Consider the following 22965-nt stretch of genomic DNA (forward strand, 5'->3'; position numbering starts at 1 on the left):
TGTAAGCCTACGATCCTAAAGTGGTTAAACAGAGAATGAAAAATTATCTCCTACGCAAAAAGGTGAATGGAATAAGGGCTATAAAGTACATCTTTGATTACAAATTAAATGTTGCCAAATCATGATTACATAATCCGTTCCAATACAAGAAAACTTCTTTTGTGGTTGTTTACCGTTTTCTCTTTCCTTCTTAACCTGTTTTAGTATAGTAATAGGCTATTGCATTTCATGCAGGCCACATGACGGCTAATATTCGCCGGTTTCAGAGAAGAGGGATATATGTTAATAATTTATAGGAGGTATAAAAACATGTGATGAGTATATTCTGATATTGGGCATTTCCAGCATTAAAACAGAGATTAATATTACAAAATATGTTTTATTTTTCTTAATTCTATCTAATCCCAGCACTTCATTACATTCTGGGTGGTGTGTTTTCTTCAAGTTTTAATCACATAAAGCTTAGTTTGTTGCCGTTCATCCTTCATTTGTTTCCCCTTTGGTTAGGATGCTCGCGATTGGTCCATCACACCCGCTGCTTGGCCACATTCACGTAGATGAAACTTAAGCAACGTCCCAGGCTGGTGCAGAGCGGGGCTAAGAATACGTCCAACACACTGGCCCACAGGGTCCGGATGGGTGGCATGCAAATATGGCAGAGCTGAATACAAGGCATGGCGCACCTGCACAAAAGAAAGACACATGAGTGAAGGCTAGTTTTTCTTCCGACTAAATAAAAACTAAACAGGTTTGATATATAGTAAGAAAGCATACGAGATGCTTGAAGTGGATCTCAGGAGCATACATTTCAAAGCGCTGCATGCTAATTTAGGCACAGCATAAACTGAAAAAATATTAGGTTAAAGAGAATCTGAAGCCAGATTAAAAATGGCTTTTTAGCTTATATTCAGCAGGGGCATGTTTGCCCCTGCTAAAACGCCGCTATCCAGCGGCATAACGAGGGGTCTTTCACCCCCAAATCCCCCCTACAAAATCCACGACTTTCTTGGTCGTGGATTTTGCTTCCCCTGTGCGCTTCTGTGTGAGGCAGGGCTATAAGCTGCAGCCCTGCCTCACACGCATCTGTCAGCGGCGGATCTCCGCCTCTCCCCCGCCCCTCTCAGCGAAGGCAGACAGAGGGGCGGGGAGAGGCGGAGATCCGCCGCTGATAGACGCGTGTGAGGCAGGGCTGCAGCTCATAGCCCTGCCTCACACGGAAGTGCTCCCCGGAGGTAGCAGGGAGGATTTGGGGGGTAATGCCGTGGGATAGCGGCGTTTTAGCAGGGGCAAACATGCCCCTGCTGAATAGAAGCTAAAAAGCCATTTTTAATCTGGCTTCAGACTCTCTTTAACATTTAATGCTCAAGGTCAACTTTCTGCTAAGGTCACACAAGCTCCAGCCTAGAGGAGCTGCTGCTCAGGGGAAGGGGGTGGCTAAGGAAAGCAGCACAAGAAAAATGGCCGGGGGGAAAAGGTGTACAGCCTGCCTTGATGATGATGATCAATTAAGAGTCCCGATAGCTTATCCCTAAATAACCAGTGCAAAGCTGAAGTGTTTTACATTAGAGTTCCCTGTCATCTGTCACAGTGCGATGGAAGATATTGAGTAAACGTATTTCTCTGCACAATAGGGATATCAAATGTACCCCATGATCGGAACAGCTATGTGGAGTGCAATAAAATACAGGCACAGACTAAAAGTAGCCTCAGTTTGCATAGCGGACCCGGCTCCCGCTCATAGGGGTTTAGGGTCGAGGGGGGTGGAAGGAGGGTAAAGTAGGAAGGGTTTAGGTTAGTTGCCCACTCGGGAGGGGTTAAGATACGGCACCATTGGGGGGGTTAAAGGTTAGGCACCACCAGGGGGTGTTGAAGTTAGGCACCACCAGGGGGAGGTTAACAATAGGAACCACCAGTGGGGTGGTTAAGGTTAGGCACCACCAGTAGGGTGATTAAGTTTAGGCACCACTGGGGGTTCTGTGTGAAAGTAGAAAGAGGTTAGGTCATAGTGAAATATCAGCAAATATTACAGATATTTCATTATATCAATTAGGTAGTAGAATATCTGTAAATTTACTGATATACAACTACTGCTATTTCCTGTGTCTTGTTAAAGAGACACTGAAGCGAAAAAAAAAAAGATGATATAATGAATTGGTTGTGTACTATGAATAATTACTAGAAGTTTAGCAGCAAAGAAAATATTCTCATACTTTTATTTTCAGGTATATAGTGTTTTTTCTAACATTGCATCATTCTATAATATGTGCAGATTACACAACACTCAGCATTCAAAATGATTCTTTCAGAGCAGCCTGTGAACTAATGACCTCTCCTCTGGCAGAGAAAAAGTAAATAGTTCAATAACAGTTGAGATAATAAAAGTCAGATAACAGCCCTCTCCACGACTTTGAAAGTCGTAGAGCTTAATGGCTTTTTTGCATAGAGATAACAACTGGAGTTTCTTAACTCTTCCTGTGCTGGAAACAATTAGACTGATGTATCTGATCTTAATGTTTTATTTCTTAGCTGTACTGCACATACAAATCACAATATCATATTTTTTTTTCACTTCAGTGTCTCTTTAAGGGCAACAGTAAATGAGAGTATGTATAAGCCCTAACAAGAAATCCAAAGGGGGGGGGGGGGGGGGGGGGTTACACAGACATACACAAAGGCTATTATTGTTTGGTTTTTTTTTTGCATTATGGGAGGGGGTCCCCATCAAAATACTTGCTGGGGGGCCCACTAAACTCTAGTTACGCACCCTGACTCAATCCAATGCAAATTCCAGTTCTGATCTGTGCAGGTCTAGCTTCTACTTGTATAAATGTCACATGATAAGACATGGCATCTTTACCATATGTGGATGCAGCCCAGCAGAGCGAAGATGATGCCGGAGATCAGGGACACTGGAACAGCACACACCACGGAGATGATTCGGTAGCACCAAAGCTTAGAGGACTCAAACAAGATATCACTCCAGGTCCAAACTTTATCAAAGCTGTGAAATGATGCTGGTTCTGCCAGGACATCTGCAAAATCTACCTGCAACAAGAAAGCCCCAAATAATCAAAATTAAATGACCATACAAAGGAATAACTACTAGATAAATACTAATGGTAAAGAGATCACTGAGAATAACTCTATGCTGTAAGCGCATGTCCCTCAGAGCCCCCTTATACCATGGACCATGCGGGCTGACAGTGATGCTATTGTATTATACCATGGACCATGCAGGCTGACAGTGATGCTATTGTATTATACCATGGACCATGCGGGCTGACAGTGATGCTATTGTATTATACCATGGACCATGCGGGCTGACAGTGATGCTATTGTATTATACCATGGACCATGCGGGCTGACAGTGATGCTTGCATACCCCCAATCACGGATTCGAATAAATCCGGCCACGGCAGTCCCAAAATCTGGATAAGCCGTGATTGTGACCCGGATTTGAAACGGACTTACGAATTTTACTTGGATTAATCTGTGATTGCCTGCAAAATCCGTGATCACGGATTAGACTTTAACGTTAATAGCAAAGCCCCCATAGATTATAAAGGTGATCAGTGGCTACAATGTAAACACTTTTTTTTTTTTTCAAAAAAGACCTAATAGTTTTTGAGAAAATCGATTTTAAGATTTCAAATAAAAAAAAAGGATTTGTGATCATAAACATATACATGTAAATGTGTAAATACATTAACTGTCATTACCGCATTTAAATGTATACTAACAAACGGCATGGATTCTGTGTTTCCATGGGAACAAGTAAAAAGAAAATAGTTTTTGAGAAAATCGATTTTTAAAAAATTCAAAGAAAAAAATGGCTTTTGAACTTGTATAAGCAGGCACAGGGGGCAGAGGTGACACAGAGGGGGACACTGGAGGCACAGGGGGGCACAGAAGAGGTACAGGGGACAGAGATGGCACAGTGTACTGACTTAAGAACAGATTCAGGTTAAGAACGAACCTACAGTCCCTATCTCCTTCATTAACCGGGGACTACATGTGTGTATGTATGTGTATATATATATATATATATATATATATATAAAACATTGATATACTTGTCATTTTACGGCATTTACTTTGCTACTAGCACATCCAGGGGCTTTGCTTTTAACCGGCAATTAAAACATTTCCCACATTCAGAACAAGAACTTTAAAATCGGTTTTCTGAAAAACTACAAGGTCTTTTTGAAAAAAATGTCCCTCGTGCTCACTGTCCTCTTTGACAAACCTTTCACATTCGGTGTTTCTAGCACATATGGGGGTTTTGTTCTTAACCGCTAAATTCAGCGGCCGTTCATCTGCCTTTTAAGTCTATGGAGCCTGCCGAAAATGGCCAGTTCTTGAACATTTGCTGTAAATTCGCATTTGTAAAATCTGATGTTCGCTACATCACTACTCAACTGTCTTTCGGCGCACTCCTTCCATATTTTACTTTCAGCTTGTACCTCGTGACTCGGTGGCATGTATTTTACATGATTACGTACATGCTGTGCGGTCACAGGTGCCCCAGCAGGCATAGAGACATAGGATAGGAGGAGAGCGGCAGCAGACAGGTGAGCTGTCGACACTCGGCACGGACCTGGAGGAGCACTATTTTAGATGGGGTCCATAGATTGGCCGCAAATCTAGTGCTGCACACCCAGTGGCTCCCTTTCAAAGGAGATCTTTCCATCTGAATCAATCAATTTCCAGCCGAAACTATCACCTAGTGGCCATGTTGGGGCATCAATCTCTGGCAAATTTGACCACACTGTGTTTGACTCTGCTAAGGAAAATCGACAAGTGTATGGGCAACAATAGGCAGAATTATTCTGTTACAGAGACTCGGGCACCTTATTCTTTTCTGTGATAGAAAGAACAGTCATGTTGTTTCGTACCCTTTTACTAATGTACCTGGAAGAACTGGTGATAATCCTTCCTGCCCTTTGAAAAGCTGTGTATTAAATATCAAGGTCTAAAGCATGTCTCTGCATTTCCTAAGCTAAGTACAATCCTTATTAAACTATCTCTATTTTGTTTCCTGTGATCTCTGTTTTCCTTTGATTACTCTGGTATTTCTCTCCTCTAAAGATGCCCATGGGCTTCATTGGAAAATGCAGGGAATTGTCAACTGTTACTAGGATGAGAGGGTTCACCCCCAACTGTTGTGTTCAACTGCCAGTATCCACACAACCTGTGGGACTTACAGTGGCTTGCAACAGTATTCGTCCCCCTTGAAGTTTTCCACATTTTGTCACATTACTGCCACAAACATGAATCAATTTTATTGGAATTCCACATGAAAGACTAATACAAAGTGGTGTACACGTGAGAAGTGGAACGTGATACATGATTCCAAACATTTTTTACAAATAAATAACTGCAAAGTGGGGTGTGCGTAATTATTCAGCCCCTTGAGTCAATACTTTGTAGAACCACCTTTTGCTGCAATTACAGCTGCCAGTCTTTTAGGGTATGGCTCTACCAGCTTTGCACATCTAGAGACTGAAATCCTTGCCCATTCTTCTTTGCAAAACAGCTCCAGCTCCGTCAGATTAGATGGACAGCGTTTGTGAACAGCAGTTTTCAGATCTTGCCACAGATTCTCGATTAGATTTAGATCTGGACTTTGACTGGGCCATTCTAACACATGGATATGTTTTGTTGTAAACCATTCCATTGTTGCCCTGTCTTTATTTTTAGGGTCGTTGTCCTGCTGGAAGGTGAACCTCCACCCTAGTCTCAAATCTTTTGCAGACACCAAGAGGTTTTCTTCCAAGATTGCACTGTATTTGGCTCCATCCATCTTCCCATCAACTCTGAACAGCTTCCCTGTCCCTGCTGAAGAGATGCACCCCCCGAGCATGATGCTACCACCACCATATTTGACAGTGGGGATGGTGTGTTCAGAGTGATGTGGAGTGTTCTCCTTCCATTTCTGAATGATCGCTTGAACAGTGCTCCGTGGAATGTTCAAGGCTTTGGAAATCTTTTTGTAGCCTAAGCCTGCCTTAAATTTCTCAATAACTTTATCCCTGACCTGTCTGGTGTCTTCTTTGGACGTCATGGTGTTGTTGCTCCCAATATTCTCTTGGACAACCTCAAGTCTGTCACACAGCAGCTGTATTTGTACTGACATTAGATTACACACAGGTGCACTCTATTTAGTTATTAGCACTCATCAGGCAATGTCTATGGGCAACTGACTGCACTCAGACCAAAGGGGGATGAATAATTACGCACACCCCACTTTGCAGTTATTGATTTGTAAAAAATGTTTGGAATCATGTATGATTTCCGTTCCAATTCTCACATGTACACCACTTTGTATTGGTCTTTCATGTGGAATTCCAATAAAATTGATTCATGCCTGTGGCAGTAATATGACAAAATGTGGAAAACTTCAAGGGGGCCGAATACTTTTGCAAGCCACTGTAGGTGCAATTGCAGTAAACCCAGAAAAGCTGTAGGGGTGTCCAGTGAGCAGTGCCAGGGCCAGATTTTTGTAAAGGTCCAGGCCTTGGGCGGATGCTGCCCAGGGGCAACAACCGTTTGTGTTTGATTATTAATATTACTTTCTTATATTGGCGTTGCCCCTTCTTCTTAGAGGTAAGCCATTTTATATTTATGACATCCATGGTTATTTTTTTAAGGCAAAGAACCTGAGTGGGGACGGGATTTCCTCACTAATTTTTATACTGTGTTTGCTGGTCTTGCAACCCACCTGTGTGTGTACCTCATCACTTATTTATCCAGAACTTGACATTAATACACTATACCATGAGGGGCTCCTGGTCTCTCTGTGTGTTTTTCCTGTATCCATAGGAAGTCTTGGGGACTCCTCTGGACTACACACCTCCCCACATTGTGCACAACAATATTACTGGGTTTTCATGCATCAGGCCCCTTATTAAGTCACAATTTATATCTCCTTAAAGGATACCAGAACCGGAAGGTTCTGGTAAAAATGATAGCTGGAGTGTGTGGGGGGTTAAAAGTACATACCAACACCTCCTCCTGCCCCCTCCATCTGCCGCCGTTAGTGTAATATACATCCTGGTGTCCGGCGACTTGCTTGATCCTTGACCCGGACATACTGCGTCCTGTGTGCGCAGTATGTCCTCCCCTCTTCACTTCTGGCCGGCGCATAGCGAGCGGCTCAGAAGCACGCTGATCCCTCTGTCTCCTCTGGGCTGCGTGTGCGTTCCACTACACCAAGCATCACATGATTAGCATGTGACGCTTGGTGTAGTAGTGAATATAATGATTTGTATGTTTAGTACAGCTGAGAAACAAAACATTAGGAGCAGAGACACAATGCTGGGAATACACAGTAAGTTTTTGCCGCTCGATTGAGCCATTTAGATGGCTCGATTGATAATTTCCGACATGTCCGATCACCCGCCGAATCGATTCCGCTCTCAATTCCGCATGGGGACAGTGGAAAAAGATAAGGAAAACGAGTGGAAGATAAGAGAATCACCCGCGGAACTGAGCGGGGAATCTATCGGGCGGCAGAATCGAGCCGCAAAAACTTACTGTGTATTCCCAGCATAAGTCTAATATTGTTTCCAATACAGGACGAGTTAAAAAACTCCAGTTGTTATCTATGCAAAAGAGCCACTGAGCTCCACGATTTTCAAAGTCGCAGAGTGCTCTGTCTTCTGAAGCTTATTATCTCAAGTGTCAGTCACTGTATTGTTTTTTTTCTGCAGAGGACAGTTCAAAAGTTCACTAGCCTGCTCTGTAAAATCATTTAGAATGCTGAGTAGTGTGTAAACTGCAAATATTAGAGAATAATGCAATGTTATAAAAACAAAACAAAAAAAACGATATAACTTAAAATAAAAGTATGATAATATTTTCTTTGTTACTAATGTTCTAGTCATTATCCGTACTACATAACCAATTCATTATATCATTTTTTTCCCTTCAGTGTCTCTTTAAATGACTTAGATTATGATATATTAGGCTGACCATGTGTCCTCTTTTGCCCGGACAGGTCCACTTTTTCAGACCTGTCCGGACTGTCCTCCCGGATATTTGATCTGTCCGGAGAGCCGAACACACTTGCAGAGATCCATTGAGGCTGAGATGAGCCGAACACTGCGAGTCAGTGGCAGAAGAACAGCTTGCAGAGATCCACTGAGGCTGAGATGAGCCGAATACAGCGAGCCCAAGGCAGAAAAACCATTTGCAGAGATTCTCTGCAAACGGTTCTTCTGCTGCTTGGGCTCGCAGTGTTGGGCTGATCACTGGTGCTGTTTGTGTGTGACCTGAGGGAGCAGCTCAGCAGCACAGCCTGAGCCCTGAGTTCAGTCTGTCAGTGTCAGTGAAATTGATTCAAGTCACGCTGGTGCTGTGTGGGCAGCCTGTGGGAGCATAAGGGCCTGAGTTGTTAGCAGTGAAGTCACTGCTGTGTGGCCATCCTGTGGGAGCATAAGGGCCTGAGTTAGCAATGAAGTCACTCTGCTGTGTGGCCAGCCTGTGGGAGCATAAGGGCCTGAGATTCTAAGCTATACTGGGGCCATATTCCTATCTAACCTATACTGGGGCCATATTCCTATCTAACCTATACTGGGGCCATATTCCTATCTAACCTATACTGCGGACATATACCTTGTCCGCACATTTGTGGGGAAATCTGCTGCCAATCTCATTGCATTTTGTGGGAAATTCTTCTGCGAATCTGATTGCATTTTGTGGTTGGCCGGCCCTCCGCCATGTGGTCTGGAAAAAAAAAACGTCCCTCCATGCCCACGAAGTTGAACAGCACACTGCTAAGGTCTTGTATATTTGGCCCCACCCATGACCACGCCCACATGCTGTTGTGATCGTCCTCTTTTTTGGAAATCAAAATATGGTCACCCTATGATATATCTCTCCTTAAAGCGGTATTAAACTCTGACATAATATTCAATAAATATGTATTTTGTTACTTTTTATATCCCATACAATTATCATATGTGCTTTTGTGCATAAGTACTATTATTAATCTAGAAATAACAAGTTCCCAAAGTGCATTTTTATTTGCTCTGAAAGCTGCCAATGCATTTTATTCATAACTGGTGTATTTATATTGCAATGTACCCAGTAATGATTTCTGAGATTGTCTGTGATCTGGACACATTAGAAGTTTCTGCACAGTCAGTAAATGTGGTTACTTAATTGTAGCAGAGAGAAATGTAAACAAGATAATGTTATCACCAGTACAGATGGGATCTCCCTGCTGGGAGCTTGCTATTGAAAAATTACCGTATTTCGCGCCGTATAAGACGCTCCGGAATATAAGACGCACCCAAATTTAGAGGGCAAAAACCAGGAAAAAAATACTAAACCTGGTGTGTCCATGTTCCAGGAGCGTCTTGTACATGTTGTGTGCTCCTGTGTACCTCATGTCTCTTCCTGTGTGCCCCATCTGTCCTGCTGTATGCCCCATGTGTTTTTCTATGTGTCCAGTGTGCCCCTTCTCCCCATGAGTACCTCTCTGCCTGTCTCCCCCATGTGTACCCTGTCTGCCTGTCTCCCTCTGTGTCCTGTTTCTCCCATGTATCCTGACTGCCCCTTCTCCCCATATGTCCTCCTGTGTCCGTCTCCCCATGTGTCCTGTCTCCCATATGTGTCCTGTGTGTCCCTTCTCCCCATGTGCACCTTGTCTGCCTGTCTCCCACATGTGTCCTGACTGCCCCTTCTCCCCATGTGTCCTCCGGGGTCAGTCTCCCCATGTGTCCTCCTGTGCACCTCTCCCTATGTGTCCTTCTGTGTCAGTCTCCCCATGTATCCTCCTGTGTCAATCTGTGTCCCTCTCCCCATGTGTCCTCCTGTGTCCCTCTCCCCATGTGTCGTCCTGTGTCAGTCTGTGTCCCTCTCCCCATGTGTCCTCCTGTGTCAGTCTGTGTCCCTCTCCCCATGTGTCGTCCTGTGTCAGTCTGTGTCCTCCCCATGTGTCCTCCTGTGTCCCTCTCCCCATGTGTCCTCCTGTGTCCCTCTCCCCATGTGTCCTCCTGTGTCAGTCTGTGTCCTCCCCATGTGTCCTCCTGTGTCCTCCCCATGTGTCCTCCTGTGTCAGTCTGTGTCCTCCCCATGTGTCCTCCTGTGTCCCTCTCATCAGTCTTGTTTCCCCCCTTGTGGCATGTGCCTGGCTCCCCTGTGTGGTGTCCCCCTCTAATTTCCTCCTGCCCCCTCCATCCATGTGTGCATCTCCCCGTTGCCCGCCCACCCTCCCCCCCCCCCCGCGCGTGTGTCTCCGATATCTAGTCTTCCTCTCTCCGGGTCTGCAGCTGCAGCGGCTTACCTCATACATGCCGCCGGGAAGACTGCAGACACCCGGCTACTCCATGTGTTCCCTCTACTGCGCGGCTTGTACTGATGACGCAATCAGTACAAGCCGCGCAGTAGAGGGAACACATGGAGTAGCCGGGTGTCTGCAGTCTTCCCGGCGGCATATATGAGGTAAGCCGCTGCAGCTGCAGACCAGGAGAGAGGAAGGCTAGATATCGGAGACACGCGCGGGGGGGGGGGGGGGGGGAGGGCGGGCACCGGGGAGATTCACACATGGAGGGGGCAGGAGGAAATTAGAGGGGGACACCTTAAGCACGCAGGGGAGCCAGGCACAGCGAACGCACACACAGGCAGGGAATCCCCAATGGTGTCGAGTCGGCGGTTCATATCGGCGGGCATTCGCAAGTTGGAGATTCCCTGCCTTTGCCGTATAAGACGCAGGGACTTTTTCTCCCTATTTGTGGGGGAGAAAAAGTGCGTCTTATACGGCGGAAAATACGGTAAGTCCTGTATTTTAACCCTTTGAATGCTGTTCTGCTAAAAAAAAATTGTGGTAGTAAATTATATGCAGTGAATAATCTTTTAGAGCAAAGAAAAAATGCTGGGTTTTATACCACTTTAACTGATGGTTTATTTCTTCTTGTTTGACTAAACTCATGATTTTCCTCTCCTTAAAGAGACTCTGAAGTCTCATTTTTTTTACCTATTTTTCTTACATAATCCTCTTCAGCATGATATCCCTAGTAGAATCGCCGCATCTCCACGGCAGAAGACTGATTTATTATAGAGAAAGCGACCTGCAAAGTTCCACGACTGCAGGTCGCAGATCTTGCTGCCCCGGAGAGGCAGAGCTTTGAGCTGTAGCTCTGCCTCTCCACTATCAATCTTCATGGATCTCCGCCTCCTTCCCGCCCCTCTCAGTGAAAGAAGACTGAGAGGGGCGGGGAGAGGCGGCAACCCGCAGAGATTGACTGTGGAGGAGGCAGAGCTACAGCCTAAATCTCTGCCTCTTCTAGGGAGTAAAGCTCTGCGATCCCGGGAGCTTTGCAGGGCTATTTCTAGGTAATAAATCAGCCATCTGCCGCGGGGATGCAGCGATTCTACCAGGACAATCATGTTGAAGAAGATTATATAAGAAAAGCAGGTAAAAAAATGAAACTTCAGAGTCTCTTTACCTGATGATTTGTCTGTCCTTATCTCTCCTTGGAGTTGATTCACAAAAGTTTTCTCATGAGTTATCTCTCCTTAATATCATACACACCTTGCTTAACAATCTATCAGTGGCAGACCAGATTCACTGGCAGTGGTGAAGCAATAAGTTGTGACCCCTGGACTCAAGGAGCCCTCCTTCATCCACCTTATTAGCTTTTCCTTAGGCTGTAGGCCGGTTTCACACTAGAAACCAGCGTCTTTGTATCGCACCGCAACAGCAATGCGTGGTAATTTCACTTCTGGCTGCAAGCCAAACAAGAAGTGAGGCTCTCTAGCGCTCATTTCCTGTGGCGGAAATAGGAAGTGCAGGGAAGTGTATTGTCAAAATACACTTCCATGCGATCGATAAACAGTTTAAAATATTTGCTGAGCCATAGACTTACATGACTTGCAGTCGCCACAGGTCATTGCCGATATCAAGCTGTTGTCGTCTCCCGGTAAATGTGCTACTTCTGGTGCATCGCACTGTGGTAGGTATGCAAGGCCCCATAGGTTTTCATTGCTATAGCGTTACCCTGCGATAAAAATGGGTAACACAACGCAATGAAAATGTATCACTGTAAAAGGGGCCTCATTCTGTTTACACTTCTCTGACATTGAAACTATCATTGGTAGATTTTGGGACTTCCCATCAATAGAGTGCTTGGGGCCCCATGTAAAACTTACATTGGGGCCCGAGGCTCCTTAGTTACACCACTGTCCGCTGAGATGGATTTGAAAGACTGATAGACAAATATCTTTTGCTGATATCTTTATCAAACTAATAAAGAGTATCAGTAGTGCGCCTATAGTAATCAGCAGCTCACCTAAATGGGATAGCCCCAGAACCCCCAGTACATAGATATGAATATAAAATAAGTTTTAGGCAGCGCTAAATGTAAAAATATTTAATCACAATCACTGAATAGTCAAATTAGCAATAAATTGACTCAATGGGCATAACCACTAATAGTAAGTGTAATAAAAGTCATGATCATCCACACACCAATCATCTCAATCACCTACTGCAGTAGAAAAAATTAATAAGTGCACTGGTAAAAATATAATAAAATATAAAAATATAAAAAAGGGCAGAAATGTGAAGGATAAGTCCTTAGTAATTAAAGCAGCATAGAATGATTCAAAATACAATCTGATATCTTCAGTATGTATAGCGTAACTGATCCTTGCAGATTCCGCAAAATAGATATAAGTATCTTTGGTGGAGGGTTTCCGCACTCACCAACATGAGGAAGCAAAGTGTACAGCAGAAATGTCCGTAATCAAGAGTAATCTTCGCAAGCTGATACTCACGATCCCCTGGTTGAATAGAATGATAGTTTCCGAAGCCGCTCAATCCAGTGTGTCCCGGCCGGTGACTGCACTGGAGAGTCTGTGACCCACTGAAGATGTCTAAGCAGCGGTGTCGGGTTAGTATGCCCGGCTCCAGTACGGGTGGTGCAGCGTCCCTTGTTCTTACTCCCGGAACGGCTCCCCGGATCTCCGTAGCGTGTAAGTTAGACACACCTCCTTTGAGGAAGGAGGTGTGTCTAACTTACACGCTACGGAGATCCGGGGAGCCGTTCCGGGAGTAAGAACAAGGGACGCTGCACCACCCGTACTGGAGCCGGGCATACTAACCCGACACCGCTGCTTAGACATCTTCAGTGGGTCACAGACTCTCCAGTGCAGTCACCGGCCGGGACACACTGGATTGAGCGGCTTCGGAAACTATCATTCTATTCAACCAGGGGATCGTGAGTATCAGCTTGCGAAGATTACTCTTGATTACGGACATTTCTGCTGTACACTTTGCTTCCTCATGTTGGTGAGTGCGGAAACCCTCCACCAAAGATACTTATATCTATTTTGCGGAATCTGCAAGGATCAGTTACGCTATACATACTGAAGATATCAGATTGTATTTTGAATCATTCTATGCTGCTTTAATTACTAAGGACTTATCCTTCACATTTCTGCCCTTTTTTATATTTTTATATTTTATTATATTTTTACCAGTGCACTTATTAATTTTTTCTACTGCAGTAGGTGATTGAGATGATTGGTGTGTGGATGATCATGACTTTTATTACACTTACTATTAGTGGTTATGCCCATTGAGTCAATTTATTGCTAATTTGACTATTCAGTGATTGTGATTAAATATTTTTACATTTAGCGCTGCCTAAAACTTTCTTTATCAAACTATTATGTAACAATTTTCGGCAGATCAATTGTTGTTTTTCTAAAGACTTTTATCTCACGTGTGTACGCAGCTTTACCCTCCCCACCTGCGCATTACCTTCTCTTTGGCGATATGTCTAGTGCCTAAATTATACACTGGGTACCACTGTAGCACCAATTAATATTAAAGTCTAATTACCAGGCAACAGCGGGCACCCAAATGACCTGCCTTGACCTCAAATTAAAGCCACCTGGGGGCTATGGATATCATTCTTTTTGGGCCATTACAGTCCAAAAAGTGATATTTTGGTCTAAAGATCATCAAGCACTTTGAGATGTTTGATAAACCTTGTACATGGTTGATATTTCCCTGATCAAAAATCAATCAGGTATTATAATGATTGTTTTACCAGCATGCACCACTCGATACTGATCAGTATTATTATTATTATTTAGTATTCACATAGTGCAAACATCTTCCACAGCGCTGTACAGAGTACATCGTTTTGTCACTTAACTGTCCCTAAGAGGGGCTCACAATCTCATCCCTGCCATAGTCATATGTCTATGTATGTATCGTGTAGTGTATATATCATAGTCTAGGGCCAATACAGGGGAAGCCAATTAACATATCTGTATGTTTTTGAGGCTGTGGGAGGAAACCAAAGTGTCCAGAGGAAACCCACACAGACACAGGGAGAACATACAAACTCCTTGTAGATAGTGTCCAGGCCGAGATTTGCCAACCACTACACCACACTGCTGCCACAGTTGTGTGATAAAGGGCTGGTGCACACCAGAGCGGTTCTGGAGCGTTTTTTAAAACGCTTGCAGGGGGAAAACAGCTTGGCTAATGAAAGTGAATGGGCTGGTGCACACCAGAGCGGCTCGTTTTTTCCACAAACGCAAACTCGGGGGCTGCAGCATTTTTTAGATTTCTGAGGCGTTTCTGCCTCAATGTTAAAGTATAGGAAAGTGGAAAAGGCTCTGAAAAGCTAGATCAGAGCGGCTTTCCAAGCTTTTTTGTTAAATTAGCTGTTCAGTAACAGCTTTACTGTAACAATATTTGTAATCTGCTACACAAAAACACTCCAAAAACCGCTAGGCAAGTTTAGAAAACATGCCTAGAATCGCTCTGAAATCTGCTTCAAAAACCTCTAGCGTTTTGCAGATCTGCTAGAGGTTTTTGGTGTGCACTGGGCCACAGAACGGACCCATTCAGTTAATGAAACATATAACCGTCGATTGATGCATTTTTTTTCACATATTTTATTCAGATACTATATTTATATCAAATCTAATTTCTACCCTATTAAAAAATAATTAACTCGATGTACGCTAGGCTTAATGGCCGCTGTGTGCTGAAAATCCTATTTTTACTCATTTGGTACAACCATTAATAGCTCATCCAAGTTTATACCGCTGTGGAGATCATGTACATAAGTACTTTCCCATCTGCTTTTATGTGACAAAACAAAGTCAGTGGTCAGACACGCAATGACTCCAGAGCAATGCAGAGATGCCATGCACATTCCTGCATGCATTCCCAGCCTGGGCTGGCTACACGTAGCAGCTGTATGGAGAGCTGGGGACACCCTTTCTCTGCTCTTACAAGTTTATTCAGTAGTGTAGGATAGGAAATAATAACTGGTCATCACAGCAGCTCATTACATTATTATCATACAACTATCAGGCAGTAACACATCTTTTGCAGCCTGTCACAGAGTAAGGGCTGGTTCAGACGGACGGTTTGCCAGCGTTTAACGCGTCGTTTTTGCCGCAACGGTTTTTGAGTTTGAGCACTGTCCCATTCAAGTGAATGGGAGCATTCAGAACTGGCTTTTGCAAGCTTTCACGAAAGCCTGGCGGTAGATTGCAGCATGACATTTAACGTCTCAAAAGCAACATGTTGAACCAGCCGTAAATTGAACAATAAATAAAGCCTGGTACACACGTACAAATTTTGATTGACTAATCACTGTCCAATTTTAACTCCTTAGTGTAGCATGAGAACTAAGGATGATCAATGAGATGCAAATATTTCCAAGTTCATGCAGAAATATGTCAACATTTATGCAAATATATGACGTTTGAAAATAGACCAATCAGTTCAAACCTGGGTGGGCCTTGATTGGTCCATTTTCAAGCTGCGTACATTTGCATAAAATTGAACATTAAGGCCCATATGCAATTCACTTTTTCAGTTTTCTCCTACGTGATATTTACAAACTTGGCAATAAAATGTCTTTTGAGCCACCAGCAAGTAAGAAAATACTCAAAATAATTTTGATAGTACTTTTCCACCTACTTTTTGGTACTTTTTCAAGTGCAGAGTGCTGAAAAGTTATTGTAACTAGAAGGTGAAAATGTATCTCCTAAGAGAAAAGTCAGGAGAAAAAGTGAATTGCATACGGGCCTAAAGGCTCATACACACATCAGACTATATATAGTCTTTGGAAAATGAAAGATCACAGACCAATTTTACCCCATTCCATGTAGTATATAAGCATACTCTACACAGTCTAATCTATTGAGCTGAACTCCCCATCAGATAAAAGTCTTTGCAAGATGCTGCACACAAAGATGCTGTACACATGCAACAGATCAGTATCTGCAAAAGTTCTGTTCCTGCAAAAGATCCGTTCCTGCAAAATGCATTCAGGCCTGGTGCACACCAAAAACCGCTAGCAGATCCGCAAAATGCTAGCAGATTTTGAAACGCTTTTTCTTATTTTTCTGTAGCGTTTCAGCTAGCATTTTGCGGTTTTGGGAAGCATTTGTGGTGTAGTAGATTTCATGTATTGTTACAGTAAAGCTGTTACTGAACAGCTACTGTAACAAAAACGCCTGGCAAACCGCTCTGAAGTGCCGTTTTTCAGAGCGGTTTGCGTTTTTCCTATACTTAACACTGAGGCAGAAACGCATCCGCTATCCAAAATCTGCAGCAGCCCGGGAGTATGCGTTTCTGCAAAACGCCTCCCGCTCTGATGTGCACCAGCCCATTGAAATACTGTACCCAAGCGGATCCGCACCCGCAAGCGGATCGCAAACCGCAGCCGAAACGCTCTGGTGTGCACTAGGCCTCATAGTCTATGATATCTGCAGATCCTTATACACACCTTGTTCAACAGACATTCATCTGCAGATCAAATCCACCAGGGTGGATCTTCAGATCTGCAGATAATTGTCTGATATGCAGATGAAGTCTGTTAAACAAGGTGTGTATGAGATCTGCAGATATCATAGACTATGAATGCGGTTTGCAGGAATGGATCTTTCGCAGGAACAGATCTTTTGCAGATACTGGTCTGTTGCATGTGTACAGCATCTTTGTGTGCAGCATCTTGCAAAGATATTTATCTGATGAGGAGTTCAGCTCCATAGAATAGACTGTGTAGGTATGGCTCTCATACGACATAGAAGGGTTAAAATTGGTCTGTGACCTTTCATTTTCCAAAGACTATGGTCTGATGTGTGTATGCACCTTAATGAGGACCAACAGATCCCGAATTCTATGTACATCTTGTCTACTGTACACACCATGCAATTTCCCTTAGGATCGATGAGTTGAATCGATAATCTCCAACAGGTTCTCTCAGACTTCTCATCTTTTTTCCAGTTGATTTCCTTGATCACTTCTATACAAAATTGATTTGAGACCTGTCAGAAATTATCAATTTTATCTGTCGATCTGACAGGAAATTGCATGGTGTGCACCAGGTTTTGTACACATAGAGGTGGTAAAATTGGCCAATCAAAATTGGATGAGTGTACCAGGCTTTAGGGTCCATTTACACTGGGGCAATTTACAGGTGTTTTCCGCAGATTTCAGAATTGCTGGCGATCGCTAGCACCTTGAAAAGCGCTGAAGTAATTAAAAGGATATGGCAGTGATCTCACTGCAGCGATCACTGGCGATTCGCGATTTGGGGAAAACAAAAACGTGTTGCATGTAGCGCATTTTTTTGTGATTTTAGAGCACTTGCAATTCCAATGTTAAAAAAAAGGTAATTGCGATCAGTCAAAAACACTTTCATAATAAGTGCCCGCTTCCCGTCCATCCCAACTCACTCCCCCTCCGTTCTCTCCAAATCGCTGCTCCCAGCCTCCAGCTAGCATGTCACGCTAGCTTGATTAGTAGAGCGCACACGCTGGGCAGGGAGGAGGCGGGGGAGTGTCCGATCTTCTGCCATCATGATGCGACGGCAGAAGGGAAGATGATTGGACATACTGCGCATGCGCAGCGCAGTATGTCCGGGTCACGGGTCAGAAGAGTCGGCCGGTACCGGGAGCTGTAGCAGACGAGCGGGACCCGACGGCTGGGAGCGAGGGGAGCGGTGAGTATGTCCTTTTTTTCCCCCTACACCATGCTGCATTTATTTTACCACAGCCTGTGGGCTGTGGTATCCTTTAAACAAGGTGTGTATGAGGATCTGCAGATATCATAGATTATTAATGCATTTTGCAGGAACAGATCTTTTGCAGGAACGGATCTTTTGCAGATACTGATCTGTTTAATGTGTACAGCATCTTTGTGGCCAGCATCTTGCAAAGGTTTTTATCTGATGAGAAGTTCAGCTCAATAGAATAGACTGTGTAGAGTATGGCTCTCATACTACATGGAATGGGGTAAAACTGGTCTGTGATCTTTCATTTCCAAAGACTTTTATCTCAAGTGGTATGTAGCCTTACACTTTTTAAAATTGTCACCAAAATCGCTGGAAAACGCTCACGAAATTGCTTTACAAAACGCTAGTGATTGTGATAGTGTTTTGCGACTTGTAGTGGGTTCCAGGCCTTACTGTTGCTCAGTAAGATTCTCAAACTAACAACCAGGCCCATAGGAGCTGTTTCGGCTGTTTCGTAGTCACCGGCAATTCCAAAAGTACTGGGCTAATTAAAGTCAATGAAGGTGTTTCCACAGATTGTGATTTCCCAAAATTGCGGGTCCTGCAGCATTTTTGGTGTATTTTTGCACCAATACAAAGTAAAGAAACACTGCAAAAATCGCTTTGCAATCGATGTACAAAAGTGGTTTTGCAGCAATTTTACTATCTACAGCAGGGGTGTCAAACTCAGATACAAAGTGGGCCGAAATTGTACTCTGGTACCTAGTCGCGGGCCGAAATTGTACACTGAGACCTAGTCACGGGCCAACCTCAATGTCTACTGCCCACCTTCCTCCGTTATAAAGGTCTCTGGTGTCTAGTGGTTCTTCCTCCCATATACAGTTCCCTGGTGTCTAGAGACTTCCACCACCCCCTATACAGTTCCCTAGTGTTTACTGCTTTCCCCCTACCTCCCACATATGGATTCCCTGGTGTTCTAGGGCTTTACCTCCAATATCACTTTCCTGGTGGTATAGAGTGGGCTAAACATAATGCAAAGTGGGGAAACCACTTGAGGGCCAATTTTAATGGCTCTAAGGGCCAAATTTGGCCCGCGGGCCGGAGTTTGACATGTATGATCTAAAGAGAAAAAACAAAGCTGAACAAAGCACTTATAATTATATTAAAAATGCTTTGAGATCACCAAAAACTGCAAGCATAAATGTGATAGCAATCGCTCCTTGCAGTGGGCCCTAGACCTAAGGCTCCTTTCACATTATGGGGTTGATTCACTATAAAAAAAATAGCGTGCCTTATCAGAGATAACATGCATTATCAGAGTTAGCATGCCTTATCAGAGTAGCATAGCGAGCGCTACAAATTTATGCCTGTTAATTGGCAATGACGAGACCTCCGCTCGTCCTGCCCTGAGCCCCTGCGGGTCCATTCACTTTAAAGGACATTATCACCACACTTTGATTGGCTCAATAGGCTGCCTGTCACTTGACAGGAAACTTGACAGGCAGCCTATTGGGCCAATCAAAGTGCGGGGATAATGTCCTTTAAAGTGATTGGACCCGCGGGGGCTCAGGGCAGGATGAGTGGAGCTCTCATCATTTCCAATTAGCAGGCCTAAGTTCGTAGTGCTTGCTATGCTACTCTGATAAGGCACGCTAACTCTGATAAGGGACGTTAACTGATAAGGCATGTTAACTCTGATAAGGTATTTTATTTGTTATAGTGAATCAACCGCAATGTTTGATGCGTCGTGGCACAACAGACAATATAATTTCACTGAAACGCCTTTCATACTGTTCGTTTTACAGTTCATTGGGACGAGTCCCAGGGTAACGCTACGCCAATGAATGGGCATTTCATACTTACGCAGAGCGATGTGCTGGAAGTCCTTAATTTACCACTTGGGTGAGACTGGAGCATCCGTGCGTTGGTGTCCAGCATGCGCAGTGACATGTAGCGACTGGAAGTCATCAACATCTATGGAGCTGAAATCAGTAACCCTTTGCACACTAGCATGCAAATGTCCAAACAAATGCATTCACAGATTCACTCGTCCAGGCACCACTGTTATCCCTACAGCTAAGTTAAAAGCCGGGGTCTTAGTTCACAAAGGAATGCATCCTCTCATTCTCTATGGAGCCGCACATATTTTAAACTGTTCACTGCATGTATTTGCATTGCATTGCATGCGCAGAAGGGTATTTGGACAATACACTTCCATTGAATTCTATCATCAACCACAGCAAGTGAGCGCTAGAGAGTCTCATATATTGTTTGGCTTGCAGCCAGAAGTGATATTGCCATGCATTCCCGCGGTCATTTTGATGCTGCAGTGCAATGCGATCATCTGATCACACCGCATCCAAAATGCTGGTTTCTGAGGTGAAACCGGCCTCAAAGGCAGAGAATCAGCAGGACAGCCAGGCAGTTTGTATTGTTTAAAGAAAACCTGAACTGAAAATTAAAAGTCAAAATAAGCATACACAAGTCGTACTTACCTTCCATGTAGTCTACACCTCAGTGTCTTTCTCCTGTCCCGCGTCCTGTTTGTTCACTGTGATCAAGGGAATTTTCCGTCCATCATTTTGAAAATGGCCATTACCCATAACAGCTTTCTGGTCAGCACACAGTTAAACTGTAACATCGCCCACTTGAGCCATAGGGAAACATGGACATTACCTGGTACACCAGTTTTCCTCTCAGCTATAACTGACAGCAACTGATATTTTACTGACAGCAACTGATACATTTCAGATCTGACAAAATATTGTCAGAACTGGAAGGGATCACTGTAAGAAGAAAATGGTGCGCTTCTGAGAGGAACTGATGGCAAGGTAAATATTTAATGTTCTTTTGAAGTTACCTCATGTGTTTATTTTAAATATTTTTACTCAGTACAGGTTCTCTTTAACATCCCTCTCACTTCAGGCTTGTTCACACCTAGGGTGGTTTTGCTATTTTTTTAGCGCTGGCGATTTTCAAAACCACCCTAAAAGCGCTTGTGCAGTGTTTCCTTATGGGACTGTTCATATCTGCGCATTTTGGGCTTGATTCAGTAAACGGTGCTAACCCAGTTAGCACGCCTAAAGGCTTTGGGCGTGATAACTAGGGTGCTAACTGGGTTAGCACCGTTTACTAAATTCACATCGCGCAAAGTCCCGCGCACGGAGCGTTTCGCGCGCACCCAATGCGACCTTATAGGCGCATCGGGTGCGCCGTTTCCATCGCACCGCGATATGCACGGAGCAGTGCGCGCATGCAAGGTGTTGCACGCGGGACTTTTGCGCTCGATGTGAATTTATCATGCCTAAACTAACTTTAGGCGTGATATTGGGCTTTTCACAGGAGTGCTAATACTTAGCATGGTTTACTGAATCAAGCCCTTTGTCTGCTTTCTGCTGACCAAAGCGGTGCCTGCACCATTTTTGGGGCAATTTTGCTACAATGGAAGGTAAAAGAAAAGCGCAAAACGCGCACAGAATTGCTTGTGTGGCAATTGCATTAGTGCTTTCATGAATAAATACATTGTATTTATTCATTTCCGGGTGAAAAAGTTCACTTCCTGACTAACGTCAGGAAGTGAAAAAATAGAATCGCTCTGCAAAAGTGCTTAGAAAAAAAGCACTTTATTCAAAATCGTAGCGCGCAGTGGAGTGGAGGGGGAAAAAAACTTTCACAAAATCGCAAGACGCTGGCCTTAGCGATTGTGATATTAGATGTGAACAAAGCCTTCAGGTTCCCTTTAAATACCCAGAACCCAAAGTTGTAAGCGGATATTCATCATTGACAACTGAAATAGTCAATCTTTATAATTTTGAGCGACAGTCTGCCCAGCAGCCAGTGATAATTGTGCATGCTTGCCTTAGCTCAAGCTGTATATATTATACTATGCACAGGGGATGGGGAACTGAGGATTCAGGATCATGCTGAAATAGGCAGGAATAAAGCAATTGGCTATAAACACGTTGCTAGCAATCAGGTGAGTAGGAGAACGATGCCCTTGTCCTGTATTGGGCTGAGACGATCCACCAGTCTGATCTCTCACCAACACATCCAAGGGGAATTGTGGGCCACTGTACACAGGCTAGATTATTAGCAGGTGTGGCCCTGATAGACCGCCTCTACTGAGAACCACATAGTGTGTGTGGAAGGCTTTCGCCAGTGCATGCCATTGTATACTGTGTATACAGACTCAGGCGTAAAACAACGCACATAGAGGTACCTTGAGATGCTTGTTGATCCCCCGTGGATCCCGTACATCTGGTCTTTCAGGGGCGTCCATATAAACGGTGGTGTTTGCTGGACTTTGCAGGTATTTCTCATCCTTGTCTGTATCCATTGGACATTCGATGAGATATTGATCAGGAATCATGTCAGATGAAGTCTAGGAACCGCACTGCCGATCTGAGTCCAGTCAACTTGTGTCGGAATATCTTAGGTGGGTGCAGGCCCGGGCCAAGTGCTTATTAATTTGTCAGGTGACTTTTCAAAACGAACCTAGTATCTCCCCTTGTTTCTTGTCACTGGCCAGCTCTGATTCCACAGCCTCCCTCCGTCTGCCCTGTCAGAGCTGCTGTGGATAATATTTCAGAGCCTCTCTCCCTCCCCGTAAGGAATGACACTTTTCCGTGACATGCCAGACCCAACTGTCACTATGAAATATAAATACAGTGACTCTAGCTCACAGGCACCCCAGCTGTGCTGGATTATCAGAGTACGTATAATTGCGGCAATAGTAAAAATATTGGCAATTTATATTACTGATATTTTACTATAGACTTAACCAGCCCCCATTCTCACACTAATCCCGCTTTTAGTGCCTAACACTAACCCCCACTGCCCAACACTAGCTTTGCCCTCGTAACACCTAACACTAATCCTGTTGCCCAAAACGATTGCTATTTGTAATTGCTACTCCCTACAAAGAAGCCAATCAGCTACTATCCAAATTGGGCACCCAACTTAT

General features: G+C 44.0%; 1 protein-coding gene across 1 annotated transcript; it reads right to left on the reverse strand.

The window, feature by feature from the left end:
• Positions 1 to 359: 359 nt before the first annotated feature.
• On the reverse strand, positions 360 to 22577 carry LOC137528466 (caveolin-2-like). Its single transcript, XM_068249754.1, has 3 exons — positions 22222 to 22577; positions 2858 to 3045; positions 360 to 683 (listed from the first exon to the last, which is right to left on the reverse strand). The coding sequence occupies exons 1-3, from the start codon at positions 22369 to 22371 to the stop codon at positions 527 to 529; spliced, it is 495 nt and encodes a 164-aa protein (XP_068105855.1). The 5' UTR covers positions 22372 to 22577; the 3' UTR covers positions 360 to 526.
• Positions 22578 to 22965: the final 388 nt, after the last annotated feature.

The sequence above is a fragment of the Hyperolius riggenbachi genome, chromosome 8 (genome assembly GCF_040937935.1).
Source record: "Hyperolius riggenbachi isolate aHypRig1 chromosome 8, aHypRig1.pri, whole genome shotgun sequence".
Classification (NCBI taxonomy): domain Eukaryota; kingdom Metazoa; phylum Chordata; class Amphibia; order Anura; family Hyperoliidae; genus Hyperolius; species Hyperolius riggenbachi.

Bases quoted from the DNA above. Each gene is read 5' to 3' on its own strand.
- LOC137528466 (XM_068249754.1), bottom strand. From the start codon at position 22,371: ATGATTCCTGATCAATATCTCATCGAATGTCCAATGGATACAGACAAG. The intron at 3,046-22,221 runs GTACCTCTATGT...TTCTTGTTGCAG, and splicing joins GGATCAACAAGCATCTCAAG to GTAGATTTTGCAGATGTCCT. The intron at 684-2,857 runs GTAAAGATGCCA...TCTTTTGTGCAG, and splicing joins CTGGGCTGCATCCACATATG to GTGCGCCATGCCTTGTATTC.